The 15262-nt window shown below is 54.8% G+C and overlaps 1 protein-coding gene across 6 annotated transcripts in view; it reads right to left on the bottom strand.

Annotated features, from left to right (window-relative positions):
* The window catches only part of IQSEC3 (IQ motif and Sec7 domain ArfGEF 3), a 100115-nt gene that overhangs the window by 17741 nt on the left and 67112 nt on the right, over window positions 1-15262 (bottom strand). For all 6 annotated transcript variants that reach the window (XM_082422066.1, XM_082422065.1, XM_082422067.1 and 3 more), the window contains 2 exons: window positions 3090-3212; window positions 2482-2648 (listed from right to left, as the gene is read on the bottom strand). In XM_082422066.1, the coding sequence (XP_082278192.1) occupies window positions 2482-2648; window positions 3090-3212 (290 nt within the window). The remainder of the gene's footprint in view (window positions 1-2481; window positions 2649-3089; window positions 3213-15262) is intronic.

The following is a 15262-nucleotide window of genomic DNA, read 5'->3' as shown; positions in this document are numbered from 1 at the left end:
CTGGGCTGGGGGACCCCAAGCCCAGCCAAGGGTGGGAGTCTGTGCTGAAAACTGGGGGATGGAGATGATGTCTACGTATTAGGAGACCCCCTCAACCCATTTCCCACAAAGATCTCGGAATACTGGCAGACAGACTCATACCCTCTGGGCAACGGACTGGACATTTCTCTTTTGAGAAAGCAACCAGCACAAGAGAAAATATCTAAAGATTCTGCAGTCAGGTCTCCCAATGAAACAGCTCAACTAAATCTTGCTATGAGAATGTCCATCAGTCAGCAACCCCATGCATGCTCAGAGTTTTAATCAGCCTTTTAGTGGCTCACTGTTAAATATGGATGGACAACCAAGTTTCATCAGAAAAAAACATCATATCTTAAGAGATAAATAAGAAGATACTGCATCTACAAAACAGGAACAAAATGCTATAGAAGAGGAACACTTAGAGAGCAAAAAAGAGTTACTGAAAATGAAAAATAAGACAGCAGAAACGAAAAACTTAGTAGGAGATTTGAAAGATAAAGCCGAGGGACATCTTCAAGAAAGTCAAATGAGAAGACAAAGATGGCAGATAGAGAGCTCTAAAGATCAGAGGCTCAAACTGGGAGTTCTAACACCTGAATAATAGGAGTTCCAGAAGGAGAATATGGAAAATGGATAGGGAAAATGATCAGATACAATATTTAAGAAGAGTTCCCACCTGAAAATAAATTCTAATTAGAGCTATTGTATATTGGAGTATATGTATACAGTTTTCTAAAATAATATAAGCTTATGCGAAGATGTCTAGGCAGTTGCCAGATGGGGCAGAACTTTTACACTTTACAGAATTTTTAAAACTTTACTAGTAGGGACACAAAGGAGTCTGTACAAATAATTTGATCTGAAATTACTATGTGAGGTTAAATATTTTGTGAATATTAAATTATCAGGTCTATCTGTGAGTTAATCAACAACTGGATACAGCTGAAAGTACCAACTGATTTTCTTTTTTTTTCTTCCAGTTTTATTGCTATATAATTGATATACAGTACTGTATAAGTTTAAGGTATACAGCTTAATGATTTGACTTACGTAGATGATGAAATTGTAAGCAGCTCCTTTTCCCCTTTTCTGTTTGTTCATCCCTGTTTTCCTCAGACCTTCATCATAAAGATGAGATCACTAAGCAACATTCAACCTAGCTCCTGATTTCTGCTTTACTAAATGTACAAAATGCCTCACTTAACCTGTTGATTCCTCTCCTGGATTAGAAGGAGTAAGAATGAAGAATTAAGTAGTTAAAGAATGACTAACTCTCTACCCCTAGGTCCCCCTTAGTAAATTTGCAGGTGTACCCCGAGGGCACAGGCGGACCACGTGGGTAAAAGAATTCAATTGCAGACAGACCACTTGAGCAAGATAGCGTCCCAAGGAATATCAGGAGAAGTCAGCAGGTCTGCGTGCAATGGAAAAATGACAAAGAATCTGACCTCCTGCTTTAATGATTAACTGAGATTGTTTCCCCTTTTTCCCTTTAAAATTGTCACGGTTGAGCAGAATCTTCAGAGTTGGTCTCTGGACAGAAGTCCACCTTCTCCCCAGATTGCCGGCTTTTCTGAATAAAGCATCTTTCCTTTCTATCAAAAAAAAAAAACAACAAAAAAAAGAGTTCCCACAATCAGAGGCATGTGTTTCTAGACTAAAAGGAAGAACGTAGTACCCAGCACAATGGATGAAAGAAGGACCGTAACAAGGCACATCATGGTGAAAATTCAGAACACAAAAGACAAACAGAGGAACCTAAAAATGTTCAGGGAGAGTGAAAGAACATAAGCAAGAGGTCAGGAATTGTAACAGTAGCGGCACTGACACCTAAAAATCAACGGAGCAACGCCTTCCAAGTTCTGAGTTCAATGTTTCCAACCGGGAATTCTGCTCCCAGACAAATTCTCAATCAAGACTGAGGATAGAAAAAGAAATATCCAGACATGCAAACTCTTAAAAAGTTTGTCTCCAGTGTACCTTTTCTCTGGAAGTAAACTAAAAACGAGGAAGCGATGGAACCCAGGAAACCTGAATCCAACACACGTCAGTTAGGAGACGACTTGGCTGGTAAACGCTATAAAGTTTATCTCAAGGCCCTGCTCGTGGCTCTCCTCTCCTAAGTCGTGGAGCAGGAAGGGCCGGTACCACCCAGGCACCGGCCGTGGTGCCCGGGGCCTGGAGGTCGCCTAATGGAGGACGTTACACAGAGGGCAAGGGGCGTCGCCCAGGGGCCCTTGCCGCTTGCTGCAGGACAGTGGCAGCAGCTCCTGGAAACCACCCCCCCCCCACCGCGATGGCTGGCATGCTAGCAACTTCCCCAGGGCTGCTCTGCGAGACCGGGCCCAGAGAGCGGCACGCAGTGCCCTTGACCACCGGGGTGACAACCTAGCATCGGGGCTGGGACTCCCGGAATGACCCTGAGCAGCGTCCCCGCTCCTCCCGCCGCCCCTCCCCTACCTCGCAGGTTTCGGATGAAGTCCTCCAGCATCATCTTGCGGTCGGGCTTAATGTTGGGGCTGTACATGTCGGTGTTGAGGAGGATGACGGCGAAGGCCAGGATGAAGACGGTGTCCGGGTTGTGGAACTGCCGCACCACCTCGGGGTTGCACATGCAGTAGCGCTGGCTGTGGGGGAGACACGTGAGGGCGCTGAGGGCCCACACCCTCCCTGGGCTCCAGCGGTGGGGGGACCTGGGAACGTGCCCAGTCCTCCGAGGGCTTGAGCCCAGGGAGGCTCCCCCTCCCGCCGCCGACTGCCGTCTGCCCCCTACCTCGGTCCCCACCCCCTCTGAGGGGACGGGGCGGCTGTCACACACCCAGGGACCCCCGAAACCCCACTCCCGGCCCCGTTCCAGCCTCACACAGACGCTCAGGAAAGATGTGCTGGTCGATGGGGGCGGTGAGGTGCCTGCAGGGAGAGCCCGAGGGGTCTGTCCCGCATCTTTGCTTCCCTCGCGGCCCGCCAGGGACTCCTGGCCCCCAGGCTCACGGCCACTCTGCTTCCCCGCCCGCCCCCCCCAGGTCCCGGGCGTGTGCGAGGGGAGTGGGGCTGGGGAAGGGTCCCACCTGAACGTCTCTATGAGCCGCTCCACCTTCTGGGCCTCGCCCTGCACGCGGATGTGCGCCTGGAACTTGCGCAGGGCCTCGTCCAGCTCCATGGCGGAGAAGTCCATCTCGTCCACCACGCAGCTGAGGCCGGGAGGGGAGGGGCTCGTGAGGGCCGTGGGCCCCGAACCTCCCTGCACCCACCAGAGCTGGGAGGAGGGCGCGGCCCACCCGCTGGCTGGAAGCCCCACCCTGGTGGGGAGTGGGGACTTGGTGTCTGTGACCAACAAGGGGGGACTTACCCTACCCACCCCCAGGGTCTCCTTCCACCGCCCGCGAGGACCCTCACACCTCCCCCCACCTGACAGCCCTGCGAGGCACTGGCTGAGGGCCTCCCTCCCACCTCCGGACCCTGGGGCCCAGGGCTGCGGCCAGCTGTCCGAGGCCCCAGGGCCAGCAGGAGGCCGAGCCTGCTGCCTCCGAACGCAGGTCCTTTCCTCTCAGCCCCGGAGTGTCCAGGGTCAGAGGCGTAAACGGTGAACAGCGTTTCTCTTCTGTCCTCTCCGAGGCCTCTCGGGGCCTTTCTCCCTGGTTTCCGTCCCGTTTGGGAACCTCCTCTTACACCGCCCCTCCCAGGTCGGAGCGCCTGCAGACAAGGAGCACCTCTCCCCCCAGGTAAGTGGCAAGTCAGCTTCACGTGGAGGGGACAGGGTGACAGGTGCAGCCAGACTCTGGGCCCGGGCCAACCGCGACTTTCTGTGGCTTGGGGCCACAGGCTCACCTCTTGGAGCCTCAGTTTCTTTTTCTCAGAAGGGAGGGTCAGAGTCCTGCTCCCCAAGGGTCCTTCCACCTCCGAAATGCCACCTCTGGCCCTGGAGAGTTCGCCTCTGCACGTCCCCCTTCGGTGCGTGGTGGGGACGGGTGCCAGGCACCCCCGTCAGTCACTGTCTCTCCTCTGGCTTGGCCTGCTCCTGGGCCTCCCTCCCCCGGACCTCCCAGCCCCCGGCGTATCCACCCTTACCCTCCTCGGGGTGCCCCGCTTCCAGGGCCGTGAGCAGCGGGCCACAGGCTCCCACGTGGAGCGGACGTGTCCCCTTCTGCACCCACGCGCTGCTCCGCTCTCCTCTGTCCTGGTCATCTTACACCTGCCCCACCCTGCCCTCTCTCCGTTCCCACAGCCCGTGGTGGACGCCACCAGCATCACAGCCCTGGACACCACTGCCCACCTGTCCCACCCTGAGCAGGCCCCAACTCCTCCGTGATCAGCTCTGGGGCTGCCCGCGGCCTGGGAGACTTGGGGGTCCCCGCTTGACCCTGGCTCAGCTGTCGGTTCTTAGGAGAAAGCAAGGAGCCCCCGTGGCGGCAGTCAGGGGCCTGGTGGTCGGCGGCCCCGCCTCCCCCCACTCTTGGGGGGAACAAGGAGGAGGGGGCGTCTCGAGGCCACCCAGAGAGGGCAGGGCTGGGGGCTCTTTCCCCCAGGACAGGGCAGATGGCCGTCTGCAGGCTGGGAGCCGCGCTCAGCTTGGTGAAGCCCGGGCTTCTCTCAGGCTTGGCGGCCTCAGTAGAGGGTGGGGCAGGGACTGGGAGGTGGGAGGCAAGGACTTGGCCCAAGGATGGGAATGGGCTGCGTCTCGGCACCTGAGACGGACAGCAGGTCCAGCAGGTGAGAGGGCAGCTCCTGTCGCCTCTTCCCTGGGCCGTCCCCAGGTGAGGGAAGGTGAACTCAGGGCAGCATCACAGGGCCCACAGCTGCGTGTCCCCCAGCCCAGCCCAGCTGGGAGGGACGAATCGAGCACGACTGAGCCAGACAGGATGCCGGTCGGAGGGGGCGAACCAGTGCCGCAGGAGGGCCACGAGCGGGAGCCGGGGAGGGAGACAGAGACACAGAGACAGCGAGAGACACGGGGGTAGAGAGTCAAGTGAGAGAGACACAGAGGGAGGGAGAGACAGAGACAGAGAGCAAGAGAAAAACAGACAAGAGGAGAAAGAGGGACAGACAGACAGAAGAAGGCAGAGCAGACGAGGGGGAGGAGGCTCGGCAGGCCGGGCTGGGCAGGCCTGGGTGTGGAGCAGGGGACAGCCACGCTGCAGCCTCTCGTCCTTGGGCCCCGCCGACTCTTGCAAGGCCCAGGCGCAGGCAGCGGGCCCCAGCCTGGCCAGCCCTGACACACAGGCCGGCTGCCCGGAGGACCCCAGAACGGCCCTGGTCCCCGCGGTCTGGTGTCCAGGACTTGCCCCTGTCAGTCCATCCATCCCACCCCCGACCTGGCCCCCCTGCACGACTCTGAACCCCACGGTCCCGGCACCCTGTGTCCCTCAGCGGTGTCCCTCCCAGAACCTCTGTCCATGGACTGTCCCCCGTGCTCTGGACCGGGGCTGACCCCACGACGGGCACCGAGGGAAGCGGCAGGAGGCGGCCGCAGAGCAGCCGGGAGCTGGCGGACGTGCCCAGCCAAGCACGGCGGCCTGCTTTCCAGCCCTCCACTCAGGTGACCGCTGCTGGCCACTCGGGGCGGCAGCTGAAAGCTCCGGTAACAAGCCGGAGAGTCAAGGACCGGGGCAGGAGACTCAGCCGGTGGAAACGCCAGCCCGCAGAGCGGGGAGCAGGCTACACCACCACGGCGCCGGGTGGGCAGGCCTCTGCGGGCAGACACCTGTGCCAGGGGCTGGGGAGGCTGCATACAGCCCACCTCTTGCAGGACCCCATGGCAGAGCCTTCAGGCGGCCGGTTAACATGCAGGGCCCCGGCCCTACCCCAGATCTACCAACTAGACGATTGAGAGCAGGGCCTGGGAATCAGCATCCCTCAAAGTCGCCAGCCGATTCTTAGAAACTGAAAACGAATGGCTGAGCCGAGCGCAAGGTGGGGGGGATGCTTTTAAAATGAGAGCCCGGGAGCTCACGGGAGCACGCGTGTCCTCGCGGCTCTCAGGGGCTGCTTTTGTGGTGGGGTGGTGAGGGAGGGAGCGCGGGCGGGAGAGACAGACACAGCCCCACCCCTTCTCCACGGCACGCGCGCGCGCGCACGCACGCACGCAGGCGCACGCACGCACACGCGCGCACGCACGCACGCACACTGATTTCCTGCCTTGCTCCCCGCAGTTGCCACCACAGGCATCGCTGTTTGAGGGGCAGGTGGTCTGGCGTTGTCAGATCTTTGAGAAAAAATCTAGACGTTTTCTGCAAAACCCCCAGAAGCTGTCTTGAGAGGCGGAAAGACACTACTGCCCCCAAATCGTTTCCTGTCTGTAGAGCTGGGGGTTGGGCCAGGTGACCTCTTGCCCGCGCCGTGACATTCTCTGATGAGGACCCAGACCCAGAGCCGGCCCACAGTCAGCCTCTGGAGGCTCCGCGGATGCTTGCAGGTAGCAGGGGAGGGCAGCGTCGTTTCTGGCTGGCTTTGGAATACAGCTCACATGACAGGCTGCTTCTCCCCGCCTCCCAGGGAACCAGTGCCCTCCCGGGGCAGGTGGCCGGGCCGAGGCCATGCTCTGGTGGACACTCACCTTGTAGGGGGGGGCTCCGTCATCCAGGAATCACTACCCACGGTCCTCGCCCCTCCCCACAGCGTGGCTCTCCTTTCCCTCCCTAAGTGTGCCAGCCTGCACCTGACCTTGGCTATCTCTTCTCTCCTCTCCCCGTCTCCCATTCTTCCCGTGTTCTGCAGATCACTTGCACCTAAAATCTCCCCTCCTGTCCTCCTTCTTCATCACCCTGAAATCCTGCTGGGCTGACAGTTCTCCAGATCCTTCTGCCACCTCCACCAGCACAGCCAACAGCCCTCTCCTCTCTGATCACCTTAAAGGTAAAAAAAATCACACGTTTCTGGGTGGTCGTTTCTGGTGTATAATCTCCCCATTTTACAGAAGGTAAAACTGAGACTGCAAAGGGGCTTGCTTGGTGTTCCCTCTGCTAGGGAGACCCTCCCCAATCTACTCCAGTGGGCAGCTCCCTCTGCACCTCCTTCACTGAGTATTTTTTTCAGTGCTTCGCTAAGTGGGCAATGACTTCATCTCCTCAGTCCTGTGGGATATTAAGCATCATCCTGTTATTTTTTATTATATGAGGAAACCAAAGCTCACAAGAGAGCTGACCTTGCCGGGGGACTGCACACATCGCATTCCTGGCATGTTCCCTCTCGGGGGCTGTTGCTAATGCATCTCTGGCTGGGGGCTGCTCTCTCACCCAGATGCCTGGTGGGACCTGTGAGGGGCCAAGGAGGGGCAGATGGACACATCACAGAGTCATGGGTGAAGGCCACTTCACTGTCAGCAGTCACATGAGAGCACGTGGCCGCCCTGCAGTTTCTGAGCTGGCCTGGCACACGGAGCCCACAGCAGCGGACCAAACCCCTGACCCCCTACCTTCTGCTTCCTGGGGCTTTCTCTGACCCCCAGTAGCTTACTTGCCCTCCCCCTCCCTCCCCCCTCCCCCCCCTCCCCCCGCATGCACTGAGCGCCTCTGCATGTGCAGCACTTTGCTAGGGACCTGGAATAAGTGGCAAACAACACAAACACAGATCCTGTCCCCGCGAGAGAGACAGGCATTAAATGCAGAGTCAAAAATAATTATTTCATTATAATCGTGACAAGTTCTGTGTAGGGAAAGGACAGGGTTTTGTGAGGGGACAAAGAAGATGTACTTTCTATTGGTGTGTCCAGAAATGCCTCTTTGGGGATGTGACATTTGAGCAGAGACCTAAAAGATGAGTAGGATCTGATTAAGGGAGGGGGAGGGGTGGGGAAGACAGCACACACCAAGGCCCTGTGGTAGGAAAGCACTTTCAAGGTCCGGGAAGGGTCAGTGAGACAGTGGGAAATAATAGAAGGGTACGGTCAGAGGAGTGATAAGATCCAGTTTGTTTTAAGATGATTTCTCTGGTGTTGGGCGAGAATGAATGAAAAAGGAAGGGCAGGAGCAAGAGAGAAGCAGGGGGCCATCAGGATGCACCCACAGAGGTTCAAGCTAGAGATGACGAGCCTTGGCTAAGGTGGAACAAATTGAATGGACCTGAACAGACCTGAACAGACCAGGCCAGCTCAGAATCTGAGAGACATCCTGGAGGGAGAACTGATGGGACAAGGTGATGGAAGGAATGTGGGCGGCAGGGAAAAGGAGTTGGCGGTGAGTCTCAGAGCTCGGGCTTGAACACCTGGGGGCCTGGTGGTACTAGTTTTTGAGATGGGTGGACACATGCTGGAGGAGAGATCGAGACTTCAGTTTTGGACACATGAAGTTGGAGATGTTCTTTCATATCAGTTTAGTTATCTACTCAATCATCGTCATTAGCACCCAAAGTCTTGCCTTTTCTATTTTACAAATTAAAACCCAGCCTCGACCCTTCTTTGCTCTGTAGTCACTAATTCTTTTCTCTACTCCTCTTTTTTTAAAAATTAATTAATTTATTTATTTTTGGCTGCATTGGGTCTTCGTTGCTGCACGCAGGCTTTCTCTAGTTGAGGCGAGCGGGGACTACTCTTTGTTGCGGTGCACGGGCTTCTCATTGCAGTGGCTTCTCTTGTTGCAGAGCACGGGCTCTAGGTGCGTGGACTTCAGTAGTTGCGGCACGTGGGCTCAGTAGTTGTGGCTCGTGGGCTTAGTTGCTCCATGGCATGTGGGATCTTCCTGGACCAGGGCTTGAACCTGTGTCCCCTGCATTGGCAGGCGGATTCTTAGCCGCTGCGCCACCAGGGAAGTCCCTCTACTCCTCTTTGGAGCCAAACTTCTAGAAGTCATCCCTACTCATGCTATTTCCACTTGCTCAATCCCATTCACTTTTCAACCCGCTCCAGCCAAGCATCTACCCCAGCATTCCATTAAAACTCTTATCAAGGTCACCAGTGGCTGCCGTATTGCCAAGTCCAATGGCGCCAACGTCTGTTCTCATCGCACCAGCCTCCTGGCCGCATCAACGCGGTTAAAGACTCCCTCCTTGGAACACTTCTCTCTCTTGTTTCCAACCCATTGCCCTCCCCTAGGTTGACTCTTCCCTCTCTGGAGGCACCCCTCCTCCATCGCAGGCCCTCTTCCTTGTCCTCCTCCACCTGGCTTCTAACTCAGGGCTGGCCACTAGGTCCCTTCCCCACTTTACAGCCTCTTCCTAGGGGCCTCACCCATTCCTATGGCTCTGAATGCCACCGCACACTACAACTCTTAAGTGTAGCAGTGAGTCACCCTTATTATTTTACCATCAGTCACTAACTAGTTAATTTTTGTTGTTGTTGTTGTTAATCTACAGTGTTCATAAGAGACCACCTTAAGTAATGGTGCTACTAAGCGTGGATGAGGGCTGCTGAGTGCAAAGGTCAGTCCTTGGGCAATCTTCACAAGGCCACAAGTTGTGCTAGCATCTCTTGCAGGAAAGTCAGGGTGTACATATTTTATGTTTTACCAAGTATTTAATATTTTAACTTGCTCTGAGTAAATATTTGATAATGTCTAGTTTGAGGAATTCTTCAGATGAAATGTCACCACACCCAGCATCGCTCTCCCCTCAAAGCTAAAAATATATACGTGTTTATTTGGTATAATCTGCACAGATTACTCCAGTGGGCCTGCAGCAAAGACATATTCACACACAAAGACCTAGTGTTCCGAATTCTCAGCAGCCTAGGAGGCTGTTGGCTGTGATTGGCCACCTCTGTTCTCCGCCCACCCCAGTCACCAGACCCTGCTGCCTCTCCCTGCCTCTGGTCTCCACTCGCCTCTACCCTCCCTGCAGCCTCTGCTGAGGGTAACGGCCTCATCATCTGGCCACAACTGGGACTTCAACAGCCTCCGAACCAGCCTCCCTGCCTCCAAAGCATCTTCCGGAACAACACTTCTAGGACGGCCACTTGGCCCTGTCACTCACTCCTCTGCTTATATTTTTTCAAGGTTTCCCACACTCCTCATATGAAGCCTGAGTTCCCCAGCAAAGCACGGCCCTGGTCACTCCCAGACTCTCCCGCCCCTTCCGCATCCTGGCTCTCCCACAGCCCCAGGTTTGCACACGCTGCTCCTCCTTCCTGCCGCCCACCCCCAACCTCCAGGTCTGCCTTCCCTCTCTCTGGAATCTTCCTCGACCTCCGCGGTGCCTCTGCTGTGTCTCCCGTGTCACCCAAGCATCTGCCTGTCCTCCCACCAGGCCACGCGCTCCCTGACGCCCAGAGTCAGTCTCTGCATCCCTGGCGTATGTATGAACTCAGTAAACATTCCTGGGGTGGATGAAGGAGTGAGTGACAGACCAAGCTCAAGAACGAACGGTACTGTGAGCACACGGTCAGCTGGGGAAGGAGCCCTGCGGCCGGCGCCTTTGGAAGCTCTGCCCGGTGGCCCCGATCCGCTGGACCTGACCCCTGGACACGGCTGCCGGGGGAAGGGCCCCGTGGATTCCAGACCACGGGCGGCGAGGCGGCCTGGAGTGCACGTGCTTCCCACTTCCTCAGCCAGCTACGCGGGCCAGGGAGTGATGAGAACCTGCTGAACTGGCCCTGTTGAGGCTGCCCCTGAGGTGCTGTCTGCACCCGCCTCGGAGGGGCCGCTGGCTGGGGGTGTCGGCGGAGGTGCTCCTGCTGGGGGTGTCGGCGGAGGTGCTCTTGCTGCGGTGGGGGCTTCTCCTTTCTGTGGGATTCTGTGGCAAGTCCCTCCCAAGGGCTGGGGAAGTGTAAGCACAGATGTTCCCCGCATCTGTATAAACAGGTACAACCTTGCAGGAAATTGCTCGTTAGCACATCGTGTGCGGCGTCAGTCTGTGTTGCGGGGAGATGAAGCGGCTACACAACAGTGATCAAAATGAATTTCGTCATCTCAACTATTTTTTTTTAATGATAGCAAGACAGTGTCTGGCAGACAAAGGAACTGGCTGGGAGCTGAAAATAGGTAATGATAGCAGCAGGGATTTTTAATTGGCTGGAAGAGACAGCAAAGACCTGGAAGGTGAGGTACAGGCCAAGGCCGGGAAGAGGTGTGTGCGGTGCCCATGTGGGGCTCTGCTCCAGGCGGAGCCGGGGCCGGGTTTCAGGATCAGGATGGAAAACGAAACCGCCCACCGCCATGAGCTGGAGGAACCCGGCTGTTATTTCTGCAGTTCTTGTCTCATACAATTCAATTAAAAATATCCCCGTCCGCTAGGGAGTTATTTTTGTTAGTCGGAACTCATAACGTGCCTAACAAAGGTCAAGGCTTTCTGGAAAAGTGCAACGTGGCCAAGAAAATAGAGCAGAAGGGAACTGACGCAGGAGGACCTGCCAGAGTCCCTGGTGACAACACGGGGACAAAGAAAATCTTGTTTGAAGTCCTCAGAAGGGATGGCGGCTGGTGCACCTTGAAACTGCTCCCACAAATCGGGAGTCCGTGTGGATGCCGAGGCCACTTCCCTTTTGCTGGGCCTGGCAGCCCCCTGTTCGCCCGTGGTTCTCAAACTTGAGGGCGCACCAGAATCACCCAGCAGGCTGATCAACATGCACGTAGCTAGGCACCACCCCAGGGTTTCTGAATCCAGGCGTCTGGGCTGGAGTCTGAGAATCGACATTGCTAACGAGTTCCGGGGTGCTGCTTCTGTTTGGGGGGCCACACTTTGAGACCCACGCTCTGTGCCAATGACAGGGGTAGGACGGGAAGAAGTCAGGCCTTTGGTGTCAGGCACCCTTGGGTTTGAATCTTGTCTCCACCATATAGGTCTTCAGTTCCAGTCAGCCTCTCTGTGCCTCATTTTCCTCATCTCTAGAATGGAGCTAACACCTGAAACATCCAGTGGGCAGGTGGGGCAGGGTGGTATGGGTTTTAGAACAGACAGTGTATGTAAAGCTCCCAGTTTATAACAGAGCTTAAGAAATGAGGTTCTCCAGACTTATGGTTGCCAAGGCGGGGGGGAGGGAGAGGGATGGTTTGGGAGTTTGGGGTTGGTAGATGCAAATTATTACATTTAGAATGGATAAACAACAAGGTCCTAATGCACCTTGCACAGGGAACTATACTCAATATCCTGCAACAAACCATAATGGAAAAGAATATTAAAAAAAGAATGTCTACACGTGTATAACTGAGTCACTGTGCTGTACAGCAGAGATTGGCACAATATTGTAAATCAACCATACTTCAATTAAAAAATATATATTAGGGCTTCCCTGGTGGCGCAGTGGTTGAGAATCTGCCTGCCAATGCAGGGGACACGGGTTCGAGCCCTGGTCTGGGAAGATCCCATATGCCGCGGAGCAACTAGGCCCGTGAGCCACAGCTACTGAGCCTGCGCGTCTGGAGCCTGTGCTCCACAACAAGAGAGGCCACGATAGTGAGAGGCCCGCGCACCGCAATGAGGAGTGGTCCCCACTTGCCACAACTAGAGAAAGCCCTCGCACAGAAACGAAGAGCCAATACAGCCATAAATAAATAAAATTAATTTAAAAAAATATATATATATATATATATTAAAAAAAAAAAAAGAAATGAGAGTTCTCGTTAGGGACCGAATCGGAGCTGACGTGCCCCGTGAGTAAGTAGATCTGCAGTTCCCTCTAGCGTAGGTATGAAGACCCTTTCCTTCATCGCCAGTGAACTCTGCCTGAAATTTCATCATTAGACCCATCAACTGTTTAAAACATACATCGATCAGAGAGAGGAAACTGAGTTAGCTCAGATCAGTGGAGATCTGTGGATCAGTTTCTCAGCTCTGTTTTCTTCCCAGATGAGAGGGTTGGGGCCCAGCAAATAAAGGTGAGTCAGGGATGGGATAGCATCTGATTCAGTTCAATTACTCTGCCCCTGGCCTGGGCACTAGTCATTTCTTCTCTCTGGGCCTCAGTCCCTGGCCGGGTAAAATGAGAGCGCTGGACTAGCTGACCGTCCAAAGCGTTTCTCAGCACCGTGATTCACAGCTGGGCTCTGACAAGCACTGTAAAGGCATTCGGACCACACATCTGTTGGGATGAAGCACAAGGCAGGATGGTGTAGAGTTTAGGGCTCAGGTTATGGACCACTCTGCCAGGCTTCAGATCTCAGCCGCTGGTCGGCTCTGGGACTGGGGCAAGCGACCCACCCTCTCTGTTCCTCGGTTCCTTCATTTGGTGCAGACGCCCAGCACTGGCCTCACAGCGCTGCTGGCAAGATGGTATGAGGCTGTGCATGTAAGGTTCTTAGAACCGTCCCTGCGGGCACACGGTACACGCTGGATATGTGTGAGCTGCCTGCTCACTCACAGACGGCCCTCCTGAGAAACCCGCGGGGAGTGTGGCTCCCAGGAAGTCCCACTGCAAAGAGCGGCCAGTTTCAGCCACGCCTGAACATCACACAGGATCGAGGGAGACCTCTCCAGAGCTGGGCCCTGGGTACTCAGGAAGGGAATGGGTGGTGGGTATGTTCATTTTTGTAAAAGCCCAAGTTCTATGCATCTGTGACGAAGCCAAAGAGAGTCTCAACTCTGGACTTTTTCACCCCACTCTGGGGTTCCAGGATCTCCACATACAGGAGCAAATGATTCTTTTAAGTGCCAATGACTCTTTCCTGTTAAGTAGAATCTCTCATCTGTGTGTGTGTGAGCGTGTGTGTGTGTGTGTCTGTGTGTCTGTGTGTCTGTGTGTGTGTGTGCGGTGGCGGGGATGGGGGAAAGGGCACTGGAGAGGTGAGGGGTCAAGGTCATAAAACCCGAAGAGACCACATTTAGAAGAGACCCCCTCCTTCCATTCCTCTGGGTGGGGGGCAGCATCAAGTTTTCAGAACAGTGGAAATAGCCCCCGAAGTCTTCTATCCCTGCCTGCCCCAGCCTCTCTGCACCCTCCGCCAGACCCGTCAGAGTGGACCTGGGCCCCAGCCTGCTCTCCCCTGCCCCGTGGATCTCCTCAGGAGCAAGGCAACCCTTCCAAAGCTACACACAGACAACACGCAGGACCTTCTCAAATCATTCCTTCCTAGCGATGAGAGGCCAGAGCCTTCCAGCCTATTGAGTTTGACAGACAGTCTGTCTTCATTTCTGAATGTCCCCTAAGAAGAACAAATCTGTTGCACTCTGGCCAAAACATTTCCATGGAAATGAAATAATGAAATCTGACTAAAACGTCAGACTCTAATATCTAACAAAGAATGGAGCAGACACAGTGAGAGAAGGAACACCCGGGAAACTTTCTTCTGGCTACTCAACCCCAAAGCTGCCCTTCGTGCGTTTCCTTGGAAATGACAGATGCCCTCCATGGGTGTGAAGATCACCTGGGCCAGGAAAGAGACTGCTCACAGCCAGCACACAACATTTCCCCATCCGCTGGCCTTCAAACCTGCTGAAGCGCACACTTTAGAAAGGAAATAGAGCAGAGTCAAATTTCCCAGCCATGTGAAAACTGAGAGCAAGACGCTTCCAGCCCCAGAGAATCCTGATGCCCACTGCCCTTTGGCCCCCACTGCCCTTCCCCCTCAGCACCAGCGGAGGACTTCCTCCAAGCATGCGGTGGTCTCCTCCCTTCCCCAGCGTGGAACTCTGTCTCAGACCAGCCTTGAGGAGTCTGAGGTTTCCCTGTGTTAGGGGAGGGAGCTGAGGGGAAGGGGAGGCGAGGGGGGTCTAATGCCCTGTGCTTTTAAGTGGGAAAAATAATAATAGAAATAGCTGACATTTTAAAAGAATGTACTAAGCATCAGGCACTGAGTTAAGCACTTTATATGCACTTAAAATTTAATTCATATGACTGGTTCTATTATCCCCATTTGACAAATGAGGAAATTAAGGCTGGTTTCTCCTAAAAACACAAACAAACAAAAAACAAAAGCCAACAACCAAAACGCAACACCTTCCCAGGTCAGCACTGGAATGGACATGGCCCTTTGAGCTCAGAATGCCTCCTATTATTATTTGATAAAGCCTGGTTGGATACATTGTTTCTTGGAATGGGACATCCATGGAACTAGGACACAAAGGGATGGAGAGGTCAGCTTCCCAGAGCACCGAGGGCCTGACCCCGGAGGCAAATGTCACCGCATCTGTGACGCCCAGACGTGGATCAGTGGCTGGGACAGATCCTGCTTGGCCCGGCTCCTCCTCTCTTCCTGTCCCCCCAGGCCCAGGAGTGGGGGGAGGGCCCCCTCCCTTCCCCTCCCAGAGACTTTCAGCCTCTCCCCTTCCAGTCTGGCTGCATCTTGGAGACAGCGGTGGCTTGGGCTGTCTCAGTCTCCAAGGGGATGGGTGATTTATGTCTTTTATTCAGCAAACAGCTTTGTACAGAATGGATACGACA

This window comes from Balaenoptera physalus (assembly GCF_965194825.1).
Source record: "Balaenoptera physalus genome assembly, chromosome: 13".
NCBI classification, from domain to species: domain Eukaryota; kingdom Metazoa; phylum Chordata; class Mammalia; order Artiodactyla; family Balaenopteridae; genus Balaenoptera; species Balaenoptera physalus.
The sequence above is the reverse complement of the archived record's forward strand: the minus strand, read 5'-3'. Positions and strand labels throughout refer to the sequence as shown.